At 41.6% G+C, this 16,539-nt stretch overlaps 1 protein-coding gene across 2 annotated transcripts in view; it reads right to left on the bottom strand.

The window, feature by feature from the left end:
* Window positions 1-16,146, bottom strand: part of pcdh19 (protocadherin 19) — a 55,064-nt gene extending 38,918 nt beyond the window's left edge. The window contains exons 1-2 of one of the 2 annotated variants that reach the window (XM_083915939.1): window positions 13,254-16,146; window positions 10,489-10,816 (exon numbers count right to left, since the gene is read on the bottom strand). In XM_083915939.1, coding sequence (XP_083772065.1) covers window positions 10,489-10,816; window positions 13,254-15,400 — 2,475 coding nt within the window. In that variant the 5' untranslated portion in view covers window positions 15,401-16,146. The remainder of the gene's footprint in view (window positions 1-10,488; window positions 10,817-13,253) is intronic. The other variant, XM_083915940.1, reaches the window with a different exon arrangement.
* Between the last annotated feature and the right edge of the window lie 393 nt (window positions 16,147-16,539).

Genomic DNA, 16,539 nt, shown 5'->3' with positions numbered 1-16,539 from the left:
AAGTCAGACAGTTAGCTAGCATAGAGACTAAAAGCAAGAGGAAATGGTTAGCGTGGATCCGTCCAAAACAAATAAATCTGTATACCATCTACTACATACCACTGATAAAGCTCACTAATTAACATGTTTGTTTAATATGTACAAAAAATAAAAAGGCGTAAAACTCCAGACGTCATCTGGACCTGATTCTCCTGACGTAGAAACAGGAACAGGAGTGTAATCTTGAATTAAGGAGGTTACTGGGTAAAGTACTGCTGTCGGAGCAGTCTGCCATAGACCAAGTGGTTTTCATTCATTAACTTGACCATCTATGCCGTGGTATGTCAAACAGTGGACGTGAGGGGAAAGTCAAAACTGACGCCCCATTGTGCTCCACAGTCAGACACTGACTGAACCCTGAATATTGTTTTCTGATGCCATAAGAGAGCACAAAAAGGCAGATGAAGTAGTTATCAATTCCTTTGCAAGTCAAATCATAACTATTATCATTAGTAGTGTTTTTATCCTCTGAGCTCAGCCCTGAGTGGATATCTAATCTTTTCCCTGGCACACATTCTTGTCTTTCCAACTTGACCTGGTATCACTTGAGCAAAGAAATGGTTTCCCGCCTCCCTAGAAACTAGATATGGGCGTAAATAATAAGCCAGGGCTCTTTCTGAAAAGCTCTAATCCCAGGAAAACAAACCTGAGTGAAACAGGCCCGACTGAATTGCTTTCAAGAAAACTAGATAATCAAAATGCAAAACAGCCTTTGATAGAAAAATAAGCCGACTTCTGACAACAAATCCTCTACACCTAACATCAGCAAATTCTCCTCCTGAACTTTTATTTGTATGCTGTGTTTGGGTTTTTAATGTAATCACACTGCACACAGCGCTCCATCAATGAGCTATTCTGATTTATGTCAGCCTGAATCAGACTGACTGCTTAGAGCATTACAGACATCATGAATGAGAAAAGGAGCCACACATTGAACACATTAGGGGTCCCACCATCCCCTCAGACAGGGGGACAATGGGTAGGGGAGCAGAGATAAAGGAGGGGGATAACAGGGGTGATGGAATGGTTGGCGCTGATCGAGCAGAGAAAAGAGGGATAATAGGAGAAAAGAAAAGAAAAGAAGAGGCCCAAGACACTGGCCACACAGGGCAGAGGGAACGCGAGGGCTCTGAGAGGCCTATACTCGGTCATAGCCCATTAAACTGGCTGGGTGAAAATGCTACAGCTCATTACATGCTCTGCCTCTGTTCTGTGGATGAACAATGCACAATTACGCTACCCTGCTGCTCCTCTAGCCATACTGCTGCATGGCTCTGAGGCAGCCGATACTGCTACTATAGTGGCTTGCATGCCAACAACCTCTGCGCTCATCAAACATCCCATACATGTGCTCCCTAATGCGCATCCAGGTTTATGTCTAGAAACAAAGAGCTGTATGAATTTACTGAAATGAAAGGAGGGGAGGAACAGGAAATACTGCTCAACCACTGGAGCAAACAAAACAAAGGTATAATGCAGCATTTGTGTGTAGTACAATGATGTTTGCTCCCTTTTGTCTGCTATGCTTTCTTGAAATTATTCACAAAGGTAGACAGTCACAAAGGCAAAATTATTTTGTTTCCAGCTGAATTAAGTTTCACTCGATGTTACAATTACTGTAAAGCCCGGTGCTAACATACAGATCCAAACGTAGCTGAAATGAAGACGGTAAAGTGGGAGCAGGTAACACCAAAAGTGACCAAATCTGCAATGCAGTGAATAACTAAGCTCAGGATTCACCAGCAAATTGGTACAAGTTTTCCTCCTTTCCATTCTAAAATTATGCATGCAGAAGTTGACATTTCATCTGATGGGGGAAATGCTAACTAACAGCCTCTGCCTCTCTCTTGGTTTTAGGCAAAAAACAGGACACTTGGAAAGGTCATTCTTCCCTTGTGTCAGGGCTAGCTGCTTGGAAAAGTTTCCTTTCGCAGTGAGCTGAGTATTGTTACGTTTCGCAGAATCCCTACCCCCATTTCCCTGTCATTCAAAAAGCATAGCATCAGCACTCAGGAGAAAGCCCTGGGAACTCTCTTAATATGGCAACAAGTCTGGAAACTGGCAGTCCAACTACAACAGGACGCTGAAAAAAAATGACAAGCCATGAATTTTAATTAATACCCTTTCTCTTTGCACATTTGGATGAAATTGGTTTTTGGGCCACTCAAATCATAATGGTCATTACTAGAGAATTGTAATTATATTTTTCTCCCTTTGCTTACTTTAAAACATTCTGGTTTTGTTGTAAGAAAGAAATCCCTGAAGAGGAGTCCCTTGTTATTCTTATCTGTGAGAAAGGACAAATATATTGAAGGTTTGACGGTGTTGTGTTACACTGCATGCCAATACACATTTTACAAATGATTCTGTTTCTAAAATTTCTGAGCCAGAGGGATGGAGGCATGCACATTCGTCTTGACATACACTGGATACGACAGAGCAAATAGTACTGTGAGCTTCCGAGACATAGATTGCACTCCTGGCCATAACAAGTCTTAGGGTTTGTGTTTTTAAACATGACCTTTTCTGTCCTACTGTACTACATGCATATTCAACCACAGGCAGCAAAATCTGCATTAATGAGAGATGAGGTTATTTTTCTTATTCTCCTGGAGCCTTCCCTTGTCATAGATTTTCATGAGATTTGTTTGGCTTTATTAGTTTTCTCCACCTAAGTTTTGCTTTATATTAAATACTGCACGGGTCTGTCGTGCATACTTTGCAAAAAAAGTGTGAAAGGCTGTATACGATTTCTTCAAAATGTTGTAATAAATCCAACTACTTGATGGTAAATTTCCACACGATAATGTCCTCTATGTTGGGACTTGATTTCTGAAACAGAAAACAGAATGCTGCATTTGTTTCTAAGGGTTTAATTTGAGAAATAAAAAAACAATGCTGCGGGAAACTCATTTAAATGGGTAATTACGTCCACGCAGCATTGCTTGCAGGGCTTAACAAGGTGCGTAATGATGTCCCCTTCCCCAGCGATAAACATCATCACCATGTCCATTTCCTTCACTCCATTTAGCCTTCTCTCATTTATGTGTGGACCCATCAACCTATAAGCACAATGCCGTTATACCCCATTTTGCATTTAGGTATGTCTCCAGTAAAAATCTCTTTACACAAATTGTTGGACAACTAATACCATTATATGCCTATCTTTGGCTCCATGAAAAAAATCCCCTTCCTTTGACATTTAATAGGTTTACAAGAAAGTTAATTCTTTCCACATGATAGAGCTTTTAAACGTCATTTCAAATATATTTGCCTTTTCAGTGCAGTTGCCTTAAAGCAGTCATCTCAAAAGACGGATGAATGATCAAGTTGATGAGTACCATATGATCTTACTTTTTTATTTGATGTAATTGTGAAATTGTGAATTGTAAAAAAAACTTGTATGTATATGTTTTACATATATATATATATATACATACATATATATATATGTATAGTTTTGCTGATCTTTATCAAGATGTTCAAATGTCTCATGAGAAGTTTGGGCAAAATGTATACTAAAACTATATTTTGCTAATACCACCTTCTTTGTTTGCAGGTACATGATGTTTTTTCAGGGGTAAAACATCTTGTACTACCAACAGAAATGTGACGTTATTGCTTTCTGTAGAGGTCGATATGGTTTGTGCAATAATATCTCTTCCTCATTTCTAACATTACATTTTACAGAGAAAAAAAACATGTTTCATGTGGAGCAGTAATACAGGCTGAGAAAAATCATCTACATTCTATAAATAGACCTTTTCCCCCTCTTCTCTTCCTTTTGGTCTCTCAATATTCTAGGTTCTGCCGTTTCTATAGCTATTACTCCCTCTGCATGCACCTCACCAGTCACATGCTGTTAAGGACATATACAGTGACGTGTACATCAGACGCCGTTACTCATGTGTTTTGACTCTTAAGCTCTTTGGCTGGATGCTCTGATCCTGACGAGAAGGTAGCAACCTGGCGGGCCTGGCTGTTTCTGACTGGCTGCCTGGGGTTGTTATGTCATTTCATAGTAACTCTGCAACATTGGGATTGACGTGCGGTGATGGGGTGTTGCGGGTTGGGGTCAAGGCTATAAAAACCCAACCAAGTGTAAAACTAGCACTGGTTGTGCATGAAGTGAAAACCATCTGGTTGAGTAATGTCACAAAATCACCCTACAGCTTCACCAGCTTTGTGTGTTAAACACAATGGGAGGAACCAGCTGACGAATGCAATAAAGAGGGCATTGAGTACATCACTGTCGCACTGTTAATTTATTTCTGACAGACAAGGCTTTATTTCACCTTATACACACTGGCACTTGAAAAGCAGAGCATTTCTGAAGTCTCTGCCTTACAAATAACCTCTCTAAATAATTAAGAGGTTCATCTGCCACTCAATCAGCTCGAATCTGAAGCTTTCGGAGATGAAACGCTTCTTTCTCAAATCGTTTGAAAGGAGGAGACTTTAAAGAATGCAACATACACCTCCCACTCTTCCAACGCATCAAAAATAAATAAATAATATTGCTTCTAAGATGAAGCAGTTATGTATCCCTTCCCTTATTGCACAATATCTGTCTATCTGATTCTTATTTATATCTCTGAAGTGTTTAGAGTTGAGGATGTTTGTATCTTCAGAGAAATTGGCTGTGTTTTTTTCATAACGCTGGCTTAATGCCCTTTAGTTTCTTGTACGCTATACCAAAATTCAGACTCATTGTACAAGTATAAAGGACAGGAGAGTTAATTCATTTATGTAACTCTAATATTCATCCTTTTCTAAATGTGTAGACCATAACTTAGAAAATGTTTCAATTAGTTTGTGTGAAAATGTCAAACTCATTCACTGCTATTCACTTTCAAATGACATTGAAAACTGTACAATGCAGGCTGACAGTCAGAAACTGCTAAATAGAAGCAGGCATTACATTTTGAAAGAAGCTCCAGTCAGTCTTCTGTTGCAGTAATGCACGCATTCAACAACAACGTGAGAGCGGAGACAAGATTTACTTCAACCCTCTGCTTCTCTGCTTTCCATGCTGTTGTCTCCCAATTTCACTTTCAGCCAATTGATCATTGTCTCTACTTTCTGCCAATCAAAACATGTTTAAGTCAACAAACAAAAGCTTAATTATTTTTGCAAGATACAGACTGGAAAGATACATTTTGGAGATTGGATTTCCATTCAAATCTGCACAATCCTCTTGACTAAGAAAATGCCTTCTAAATGCAGACACATTTTTTACAGTTACAGTGATGCTAAGATGAGGGGATAATATAAATGATTGCATACACTGTAAAACTGTCTACAGTGAAGACATCAGTTAGCAACTTCAGTAAATATGTTAGGATTTCATTAGCACTAGAGCTGCCCTGACAGAAACTAGTATGGGTATCTCATTAGCAACATTTATAGCCAAGAATATATTCAACACCAGGGAATGCAGACAATATCAAAACAACATAAAAGAGAACTTTAAATGCAGAATCACAACAATGTTTGATTATGGAACATGTTGGATTATGCCTCTCATTTCTCCTTCTGAGATTCCAGAGTCGCTCATAATGATGTAAATGATAATGTCACAGCTCGTATTTCAAATAAATGTGACACTCCATAAGAAATATTGTGTGTGCGCGTGAATTCATGAGTATGTGTGTGTGGGGAGATTGGCAGTTTCAACAGATGTGTAGTATGCGCTGACAGCATGACATCTACTTTGCATGCTCAATATGACACGTTTGAATGCGCCCATGCATATTGTCCTGATGTGAAGTGATAGCGAGGGATGTGCAGCCTCCTTGGAACAACTCCCTATTGTCTCTCCTACATCAATATCAAAATGTCTTTCTTACTAACAGGAAGATTGTTGCACTGAGATACCCTGTCCGCTGTTTCTTTTTACATTTCCTCATTAAGGTTCCTTTGATTGACTTTGATAACTGAACCAACACAAAATGTACATCCAATTGTCTTTTGTCAGAGTCTTACACTCAGTGGTGGAATGTTACTAGTACATTTACTTAAGTACTGTATTTCAATACACTTTTGCTGTACTTTACTAAGGTATTTCCATTTTATGCTACTTTATATATCAAATACATCTCAGAGGTAAATATTTTTCTTTTCATTGCATTTCAAATATAGTATATGATCGTTAAAGTTTCTAGTTACTTTCAGAAATAGATAAGTTAGTACTTTTAGTTAAATTACAATTTTAAAGCAGGAGGTTTACTTGTAACAGAGTATTTCTGCACTGTGGTATTACTACTTTATATGCCAAGTTAGTAGAGACATTTTTTATCATAATTAGAACGATATTATATTGACTCTTGGGACAACAGCAGTACAATATTGGTAGTCGCGTTAACTCTGCAACTCTTTCAGTTTGATTCAATTCAGGGTCCTGCAATCAATATGAGAAAATATCATCTGCCAATTTAAAGTTGTACTCCATAAGAATTGAGATATCTTGTTTCTAGCGGCCTCTTTGCCAGTAAGATGTAACTGCAGGTGAGCCTGTTCTTTCAGAGCCCTCCATCTTGTCATGTTCATGGTAACTTTGTGTGTTGACTATTTTTTTTTCCTTTTGTAAACTTTTTGAAACACATTCACCACTTGACTTCCAGTCCGTCCTATATGTATGTTACCTTCTTATATCCATACACACAAACACACACACATTCCTAGTACACTTCTGCCCTTACTACAAGCCTGACTCAGAAGTTGGTAGATCCTGATTTACGATTACAAATGAACGCAGCAAAACCATTAGTGACACGTTCTACTGGCCGATCAACCGCTGCCAGCAGCGTCACTAACATGCCGGTCTATTTACGTTTAGCCTGAAATTTCAAAATAAAGGCTAATCTTAAAGATGATGTGAATGGATATGAGAACTTTGCTTCAATAATATTGAGACAATGAATCGATATATGATCAACCAGAGCAATGTAATGTCCCCCCCCCCCACTACCTTTACTTAAGTAAAAGATCTGAGTACTTATTGCGCCACTGACTATAATACAGTTTCACTGAGATGTATGTAGCTCCAGTGTATTTAAGGAAACTGTGCACAGAACATCTTGAGAATGATTGCATCAATTACCAGAAGCACTGGTTTCATTTATCACCTTTGGCTTTTTCTCATTCATTTATCACCTGTGTAAAAGAAAGATCTCTCACCTGAATAAGGCTAATCAATGAAGTAAGATATCTCATTTTCCTGCTATGCTCATTATCTGGAATCACAGGTGTGAGATGCCGTACACATTACAAATTTAAAAAAACATTCTAGCCAAAGGCCATTCCTTTACTGTATAATTGTCTCCCTCACCAAGTGATTCGCTATAATTAAGCCATGGAAGACAGCTCTATTCTCCTGTGAGCGTTCATATTAGTGCTACCACAGGCAGGTCTAACAAACATCTCACAGCTGATGCTTTTCAAAACAACGGACAGCAATGTTCAGATAGGTATATACTGGTACACATTCTCACAAGGGAAAATACAATGTACACAATGCAATTGCAGGTATGAAGCCTTCGGGGAGACCTGTCACTGTTATCTTGGCCAAGTCTGCTGTGTTTGTGTGTGTACGCCTGTGTGCCGGCGTGCTTTGTCTAAAGCAGGAAAAGCTTGACTCAAGCTGCTCTGACATAAGCAGGATGTTCGCTGCCCCACAAAAACTGACAATGGGGGAGAACTTTGCATCGATCAAACACATAATTTACAAATAAACACAAGCACATAGCCTCTTTACCTCCATTAGCAAACCTAATCTGACCTCGTATTCAAAATCTGATGTCTATGATCATTTTAATCTACATGTTTGGAAAATAAACAAACACAGAGTCATCATTGTGCCCTAGTGTAAAAACAAAAAGCTCTTCCGCTGCGGATAAATGAATCATGGATAATTATGAGGTTGCCCTCAGGATGAAAACAATTTTTGGGGGACAAAGCTGCCTTAGTAATCACTACAGTGCAGCCACTCGTGTGTCCTAGCTAGTCAATGGGAGACGGGTTGAGGACTTGTGGAGTCAAGTGGTTTCAAGCCCAAGCTTGCTCATTGTAACAAAGCAATTATCAGCCATTTCACTGCTGTTTGTTTTTGCTATAAATGGCATTGTAATTATACTGAAAACATTTTTTATTTAAGAGCAACATTTGTACTTACTGTAGAGCTTCTCTCTCATGCAAATGTCACAATGGGGAGTTATGAAAACAATGACAACTGGTGTTGCTCTGGGGTTACTCTGTTGGAGGGTATAAGGCATGCTCTCGCTACAGCTATTTCTCACTTACTTTCTCAATCACACACACACATTCTTTTTTCTCAGGCCAGGGAAATATGCAAAGGCCGGGTCAAAGAGATGTTTGTCAACATCATGTGCAAGGCGGAGAGCAATGGAAGCTGCATGCTAAACAGGCCCGGCCTTTACCAAGCCAATCAACTGCCTCTAAGCAAATGAGAAAACGTGGTCGGGGCTCAGACACCTGGCCCTCGCTCACTTCTTCCCTTTTTATCTCTCGATCCGCCCTCACACAGCTCTATCAAGACCATTCCAAGCTTTGCATATGGAATCATCTAAATCAATCTTCAACCCTATTTGTCTCCCTCTCCACTTTTTCATTAGCTGAAACAAATAAAGGCTCTCCTAATCCTGCGGCAAATGTGCTTTTATTGGATGGTTAAGCCATAGAGACAGGACGCCTGCTGGAGCGTTTTACAACGCTGGTTGATTTCTTTGTGTAGTAAGCAACGATAAAAGAGACGCACATCCCTGTGCCCAATAGGATGGATGAAAAAAAATTATGAATTGGTATGCGGATCTATTTGTTTCAATGATTTCTTTGTGCAGCCAGACCCACATTCTCTTTGCTGAGGAAAGGTTGGTGATGACCTGCATAGCGCTACCTACCAGCGAATACAATCACAGCATATAGGTCACTGCGTGTACCTGCTGAATCCCTCCACTGACCAGATAACACCACAGGACAACCCTCTACAACATTTCTCATTCCTTCCACCTGTGTTACTCACACACACACACACACACACACACACACACACACACACACACACACACACACACACACACACACACACACACACACACACACACACACACACACACACACACACACACTCAGTCAGAACCAGCTCAGACAGGCCCAGTAAATCAGCATGCCTGTAAGTAGGTCTCATTGACCCCTCAGGATCCACCAGGGCCTGGATCTCTCTGGATCATCCAGTCAATACATCAATATCCATCTTGTGTTTCTTGTTTTAAAACCACACTCCCAATCCCCCACACCCCCCACCTTCTTCTCAGTGAATGTCAAATGGAGATTGGACTCATCAATTACGTGTGTGTGTGTGTGTGTGTGTGTGTGTGTGTGTGTGTGTGTGTGTGTGTGTGTGTGTGTGTGTGTGTGTGTGTGTGTGTGTCTGTCTGTCTGTCTGTTAATGTGGAGCTGGAGCTTTTTTGCTGCTGTCTATAAGAGTGAGCATGATGCACATTTTTATACAAACAAACACATACACTGATGCACATTTTCTCTCACACAAACATAAATGCCCCTTTGTCCCATGGGATCGAGGAGAAGTGGGTCATGACGGGAAAGGTTTCCCAAAGAATCCAATAGACAATATTATACATAAGAAAATCTATAAACTAAAGATCAGCTGGTCTGCATACACTCTCTCGGCATGAACAGTCTTTCAAGTCAGACCTTTACCGCTCTGCTGGAGCCATGCATGGTATGTCAGGGTAATTCAATGGGTGGCTGTGCAGAACGGCTATGGAGGTAAAACTGCAGCCAAATGAACAACACGCAGATAAAGCATTTAAGCAATGATTATTCTTTCTGCTAGAACCTGGAATGATGTGTGGGGGAGCTGATTAGCTTGGTCAATACTTCTGGCAGGTGCTCAAACTGCTGTTCTTTTTACAATAGCTCAGCATGGACAAATAAAATAAAAAAACAAAAAAACAAGTGGTGTAAGAGAGGCCAAATAATCCACTTTGTTAGGCCTCCAAATTCTGCTTGGCAAAGTGTTTTATGTCACAGGTCAGCCTTAATGTCTTGGCCCCTTGAAATGCCTTGAAGGATTCAACTCAAGGCGACTGACTGTACGTCACATGCCATTTCAGCTTTCCATCAATAACAGCAAGACATTTCACTGACATTATAATCTGTGGCACGATGGAATATGAAATATCACTAGACCTTGAGATGGGTTGAAAGGTGGTGCATTGCTTCTCTACAGCTCATTCTTTAGACTCAGCACAAGGAGGCCTATTAATAAGAATTAATGTAAATGAAACATAATAAAGCTGAATTTCTCTTCACGAGAATCAATCTTAAAACCAAACCTCCCCCTTTTTCTCTACACCCAAAGCAGCCCAGCCGAGGATTTAGGACAGAGCACAGCGGATTGTATCTCACCTCTGGCAGTGGCATGCCGTTGATGATGAGGTCTGGCTGCTGGTGGGCCTGCCCAGTGAACGGGTGCTGATAGCCATGGTTGGGAGCTGCATTGCGTGAGTTCTGGTTCTCCACGTTGAGGAAGGTGCTCTCGGAGCGCCTGCAGCCCAGTGGCAGGCTCTGCTGGTGGTAGTCGAAGTAGTTGAGCGAGGAGGTGAGAGACGAGCAACTCACCACATTCATCTTGTCTGTCTCCTCAACGTCACGTGGCACCAGGCGGATGTCATTCTTGCTCAGCTTCTTCTTCTTGCTGGACTTCTTCTGGTTGCCATATGAGTACTCCGCCACCCTGCGCAAGTAGAAGAAACTGAACAGACTCAATAAAGCAGTGTTCTGCCTTTCCCTCTCCTGTCCACACAGTCAAAAAGCGTGCCCGCCATGCCAGCTTGGGCGCTGTTTGAGCATGGGTGCCAGTCAAATGTTCATTGCCTGTATCCAGGGATGGAACAGCACACTTAAGTGACTCCCCACTCCCAGCGTGCAATGGAGCTGTTTTCCCTTGTTTGTTTGCATTTGCATGCTCAACAATCGACATGTCACAAACAGGCAGACAATATGCAAACATGCTAAAACCACAAGAGGCAAAGAAAAAGAACACACTGAGCAGCACTACCGGTATATGCAAAAGCATATTCAAAGTACACAACCCACATTAATTCCATTTTTTTCTTTCAATATCAAGCGAGTCCAGTAGCAGTACAGAGTGCATGAGAACTGCAGATTCAAATTCATTTAGATGCTCTCTGTGGCTACTGCAAACTTGAACTGAGTATTTTGACTTTAATAAGAGCAAATGAGCACCGCAGCCATATTTTATCAAAGGATCCTCAGAGTGGGGGAAATATCCATTCTTCGCACAGTCTTGCAGTTTTCCACAGAACAGATGCTATATTCTCTATAGTGATGACTACAAACATAACTGAACATATTCCATATAATTTGTGATGTTTTTTACCATCTGCATTACTTCAAACTCTGGAGGAGGCCATTTTTAACTTTTATGGTTTATTTTCTGTTACAGCACACAACAAAACTATAGCTACGCATGAAATCGCAAGGTCTCTGTTTCTGCTTCTTCTATACCAGCCCCCACTGGCCTCTGCTCCTCAATAAAATGCATCTCTAATCTTCTGTCACTTCTAGAATCGCACCGGCTAAGACGCACCACTGTAGGTTGTCTTTTTCATTTTTCTTTTAGATTGCATCTTCAAAACAGCTCCCTCCCCCAGTCTGCTCCCCTTTGATTCAGGGGAAAGAAAATGGGCAGCTGCAAGAATAGAAAATAGTCCATCTCTTTTTCATTTATCACTTTAACGTGTTGTGTCTCTATTCTGTGCCCAAACTGAAATCTGGGAGGGGAAATCTTGAGAGTCTACGGACTGACAGAGGACAAGCAATAAATTGGAGATAACCGCTCCTCATATTCGAGGTCGTGACTGAGAAGCAGAACACATCAGTGCTGATTAAAGCACCCAGAATGGAGAGTAGAACACACTATGGGAGTAAAGTACCGATAGCAGCTTTGAATTTGGAATTTGCAGGTGTCTATCATTATTTCTTCATGACAAAAGACATATAAACTAGAATATTATTTTTTTTTGGTATTTCTATGGTGAAAAGAGCTGTGGATTCTTCATTTTAATAGCATGGATGTAACTGCAGTAGTAACGCGTTTTCTTAGAGATACACAGAAAGAAAAATGATTAATTTTAAAATTCAAAAAATGTTGAAAAGCTTTTAAAAGTGATGTGGAGTTCAACCAAACATTACATGAGAACATAAATAAAAATGTAATCTATATTGAGAAGGAAAATCTGAGCAATGCTTGGGGAGTTCTAAATTTATTTTACGACTACATGCTTGAAAAATGGCCCAAGTTAACTTCAAATTAACAAAATAATGTTTGGAGCAAAATATGATTATAGCTTCAGGTTAAATTTTCAAATCCAATCTATATGTAAATTTATAGTGGTAATGTGGCATAGGGAAATCAAAGCCAGAGCTGATGTTCAGATTGATGAACAAAACAGTATATTCAATAGACATGGTCAGGGAAATAATAATCTGCTCCTTTCCAGGAAAGATAGTTAATGATGATGTGATTAAGATTCTTATTTTTTAATAATGTATACTACATTTAACACGTTTTATTTCATTTTATTGCCCCAAATCTTCCTTAGTGCAGAAGAAAGGAGAGGTAATTCTGAGTGATCCTGGAGGGGTGTCCATAATCACACTGGATTAGAGCTGATAACAGCCAATCAGCCATGGTGGACGTTAAATAATAAATGTCTGGGACTACTATTGAGCCAGTGGGACGTTAATTGTCCGGCAACACTCTCGCAAATTGAACATGACAGTTGAACTGTCATATTTATGAGCCAATTGGTTACAAAGGAAGGATTAAATCAATCCATCACGTTTCCTTAACACGGAAGAGTGGGCCTCTGCAGAAAGTCTCTGATTTAAAGCAGTCGAGTCTATCGTCTCCCTCAGTTTAAACTGTGCGTGTGTGTGTTGCTGTTGGGAGGGGGCTGCAGTTCTCATTCGGGCCTCAGCATGCTGCATGACAAAAACAATGCACTCACAGCTCACAGTTTCAGGCAGGATCGCGGCACCACGAACGACACACACACACACACACACACACACACACACACACACACACACACACACACACACACACACACACACACACACACACACACACAATATTTAGTCAGTACCTGCAGTTGTACGTCCGGATCTCCTTATTATCCCTCTTGCACTTGACCGCCACAAAAATCATGGTGACAAACAGGATGGCTGCGATAGAGCCCAGAGCGATGATGAAGATGAGGGATAGGTTGACGGGTCCAATAGGCTCCTGTGCGTTCAGGTCTGGCGAGAGGTACACCACAATGTAGGCCGAGGCGGACAGGGAGGGCTTGCCGTGGTCCCTCGCCACGACTGTGATCTCATAGTTGGATTTGGCGTTTTCTCCAAACATCCTGGTGGAGCGCACTTCTCCGTTCACCTGGTCGATTTCAAAGAAAGCTCTGTCCCCCTCTGAGATGGTGTAGGTCAGCCGGCCGTTCTCACCCTCATCGTAGTCGTCTGCTTTAACTTGGGTCACCATGTAACCCACTCCAGCGTTTCGTGGGATGGAAACCTCCGCTGTGCCATTAACCAGGGGAGGGTTTGTCATAACAGGTGTGTTGTCGTTGACATCCAAAACAACAATACGCACCGTGGCGTTACTTGATAAAGAGGGATTACCGTTGTCCCTGGCCAAAACTTTGAAATCAAAAGTCCTTGTGTATTCGTGGTCGAACGATCTCATGGAGTAAATGCGGCCTGATGGGTTTATGCTGACATATGTGTTTACATCCATGTGCTTAATCTCACCGGGGACTATGGAGTAGGAAACTGTGCCATTCATCCCCAGGTCCGGGTCTTCCGCTGACACTGCCAGCAGGCACGAACCAGGGAGGTTGTTTTCCATCACCATTTCTTGATAATGTGGTTTGAGGAAGTGGGGAGGGTTGTCGTTTTCATCTGTGACTTTGACTACCAAAGACTTTGTGGCGCGTAAAGGAGGTGTGCCACTGTCCTCCGCTTGGATAGTCAGATTGTATGTGTCCTTTTGCTCTCTGTCCAGCCTGCCATCAACAAGTATAGTGGAGAAGCTCTCATATTCTTGAAGTCTGAACGGAACATTGCCTTGCAGCCTGCACTGCACTTTCCCGTTTGCCCCTGAATCCTTATCTGACACCCTCACTAGTGCAATGACATATCCACGCTGCGCGTTTTCACTAACTTCCACCATCTCTGTGTTCAGTGAGAGTAAACTGATAACAGGTGGGTTATCGTTCGTGTCCATCACATTCACTGTGACTTTGCAGTGAGCAGGGATCGAGTTAGGACCTAAATCTTTGGCCTGGACGTCAATCTCATATATTTGCGCTGTTTCATAATCCAAAACACCGTTGACGGTGATGATCCCGGTTCTGGGGTCAATTTTGAACGCATCCCTGGTTTTCTCGGTGACGTAACTGTTGAACGAGTACACAACCTCCCCATTAGTACCCTCGTCGGGATCCGTTGCATTCAAATCTATGACTAATGTATTAGTGGGGGAATTCTCCATCACATTAACTGTGTACACAGGCTCGTCGAAAACAGGGTTATTGTCATTTGAATCAATCACCTTGATATTTAACTGGACCGCGCCTATCTTAGGAGGGTCTCCTCCATCTTCTGCGCTGATTTCATATGAATAGTGGGACTGGGTCTCCCTGTCTAACGATTTTTGCACAACAAGCTCAGCAATTTTGGACCCATCCCCTCTGGTCTTTATTTCTAGTCCGAAAAGCTCATTTGGGGTGATGGAATATGATTGCACTCCAAAGATCCCCGAGTCCGGATCGCTTGCCCCCTCTAGGGGAAACCTGGTACCAGGGGAGGCATTTTCAGAAATTTCAATGTCGATGTGGCCCGTTGGGAATCTGGGTGCGTTATCGTTCAAATCCTCAATTTCAACTTTGATGACACAGATCTCCATGGAGTTTGACATCACTTCTAGGGAAATAATGCACTTTGGGTTCTGTCGACAAACTACGTCCCGATCTATTTTCATTTGGGTTGTAAGGATTCCGGCTGGACTGAGTTCCACCCATCGTGGCTCTGAATTTGAAATAACCCTCAAGTAGGGGGGCTGCGGCGCGATCTGAAATCCTTGCTTTAGTGCGTCCTTTGTCACGTTTCCAATTACTGACCCGGGCTTCATCTCCTCGTTTATTCCATACTTTAGGTTTATAACAGCCTCAGCCCCGACCCAAAATAAGAGGAGCACAACAATTAATTGTATTAATTCCATCTCCTTGGTTTGCATTGTACCTGTTGAGTTTTTCCTCTCCCTAATGAAGACCTTAATAATAATTACGCACAAGTATGCTCGTCAAAGAAAATAGGAAAATGTTCCAAATCTCATCTCATTCAAATGTCCAGAAAAGTGTTTGGCTGACGAATAGCTCTTGTGTGCAAATTATATCATGGTGTGAAAGCTGTAATTGTAACAAGTGCTTTAGCCTATTTCACTCTTCTGAGGCAGAGCACATCCTCCGGTCTACTGCAGCGGGCGAAACATTGGGGACGACAGATCTGTGAAAACATGCTGAATCTTCTCACAACAGTGATTCAGCCGTGTAAATCCGTGCAGCTCTTCTCAAGCGGCAAACTGGTCTTACACATGACTCATATGATGAACTGTCCATCTTTCAAGTGGGCTGAAATGAGGGAATATATTCGGACTGCATAAATGAGAAATTCCTTTGAGCAAGTCCACAAAATGTTAAATCTTCCGTACAGATGAAGTAATGGGATTCAAAAAGTCCGTGTCAAATTCTCCGCCTTGATGCCAGCAAATATTTAAGTCGCATTTTGGATACTCATCTTGCTTTGTGTGAGATATTACAAGCAGTAGTACAATTTCCTCTTCGGCTATATGCTTTCAAACTGCACAGCTGATGCAAAAAGCTTAAAGGATCTGCAGTCACAACATTATTCAACAGCTCAAGTCCGGATATCTAAAGAAAATGGGTGTGATTGCAGGAATGCCTCAGCACATCACTGATGTCCCGATTACCTTGTTTATTTCCAGCAGATTCTTTCTTTCATCCCGTCCGAAAGTCTTGAAGCTTTTACTTACTAATTAATTTCCTCTCGGAAAAGGCTCCACGTATCCCGATAATTAGTCCATGTAACATGAAAAAAAATCCGTTGAAAATGTAGCCAAAAGCCCACTGGAAACGCTGCAAGAGCCTACTGTATGTACAAAACGCATTTCATGTTGGGCTGCAGCAAAGTAGATGCACAGTCGCCTATATCCAGCCTGGTGGAGGCAGAAAAAAAGAAATCTCCACTCGTTGCCAGTAGGCTGTCTAGTTGACTCCAACAAGCACTCCTCCTGCTTCACTGGTGCACACTGGCAAACGCGCAGCTCCGAGCCGAGCGCTCAGTCTCAGGACCTGC

Source organism: Echiichthys vipera (assembly GCF_963691815.1).
Source record: "Echiichthys vipera genome assembly, chromosome: 6".
Classification (NCBI taxonomy): Eukaryota; Metazoa; Chordata; class Actinopteri; order Perciformes; family Trachinidae; genus Echiichthys; species Echiichthys vipera.
Note: the sequence above shows the minus strand (reverse complement) of the source record. Positions and strands in the feature narration are given on the sequence as shown.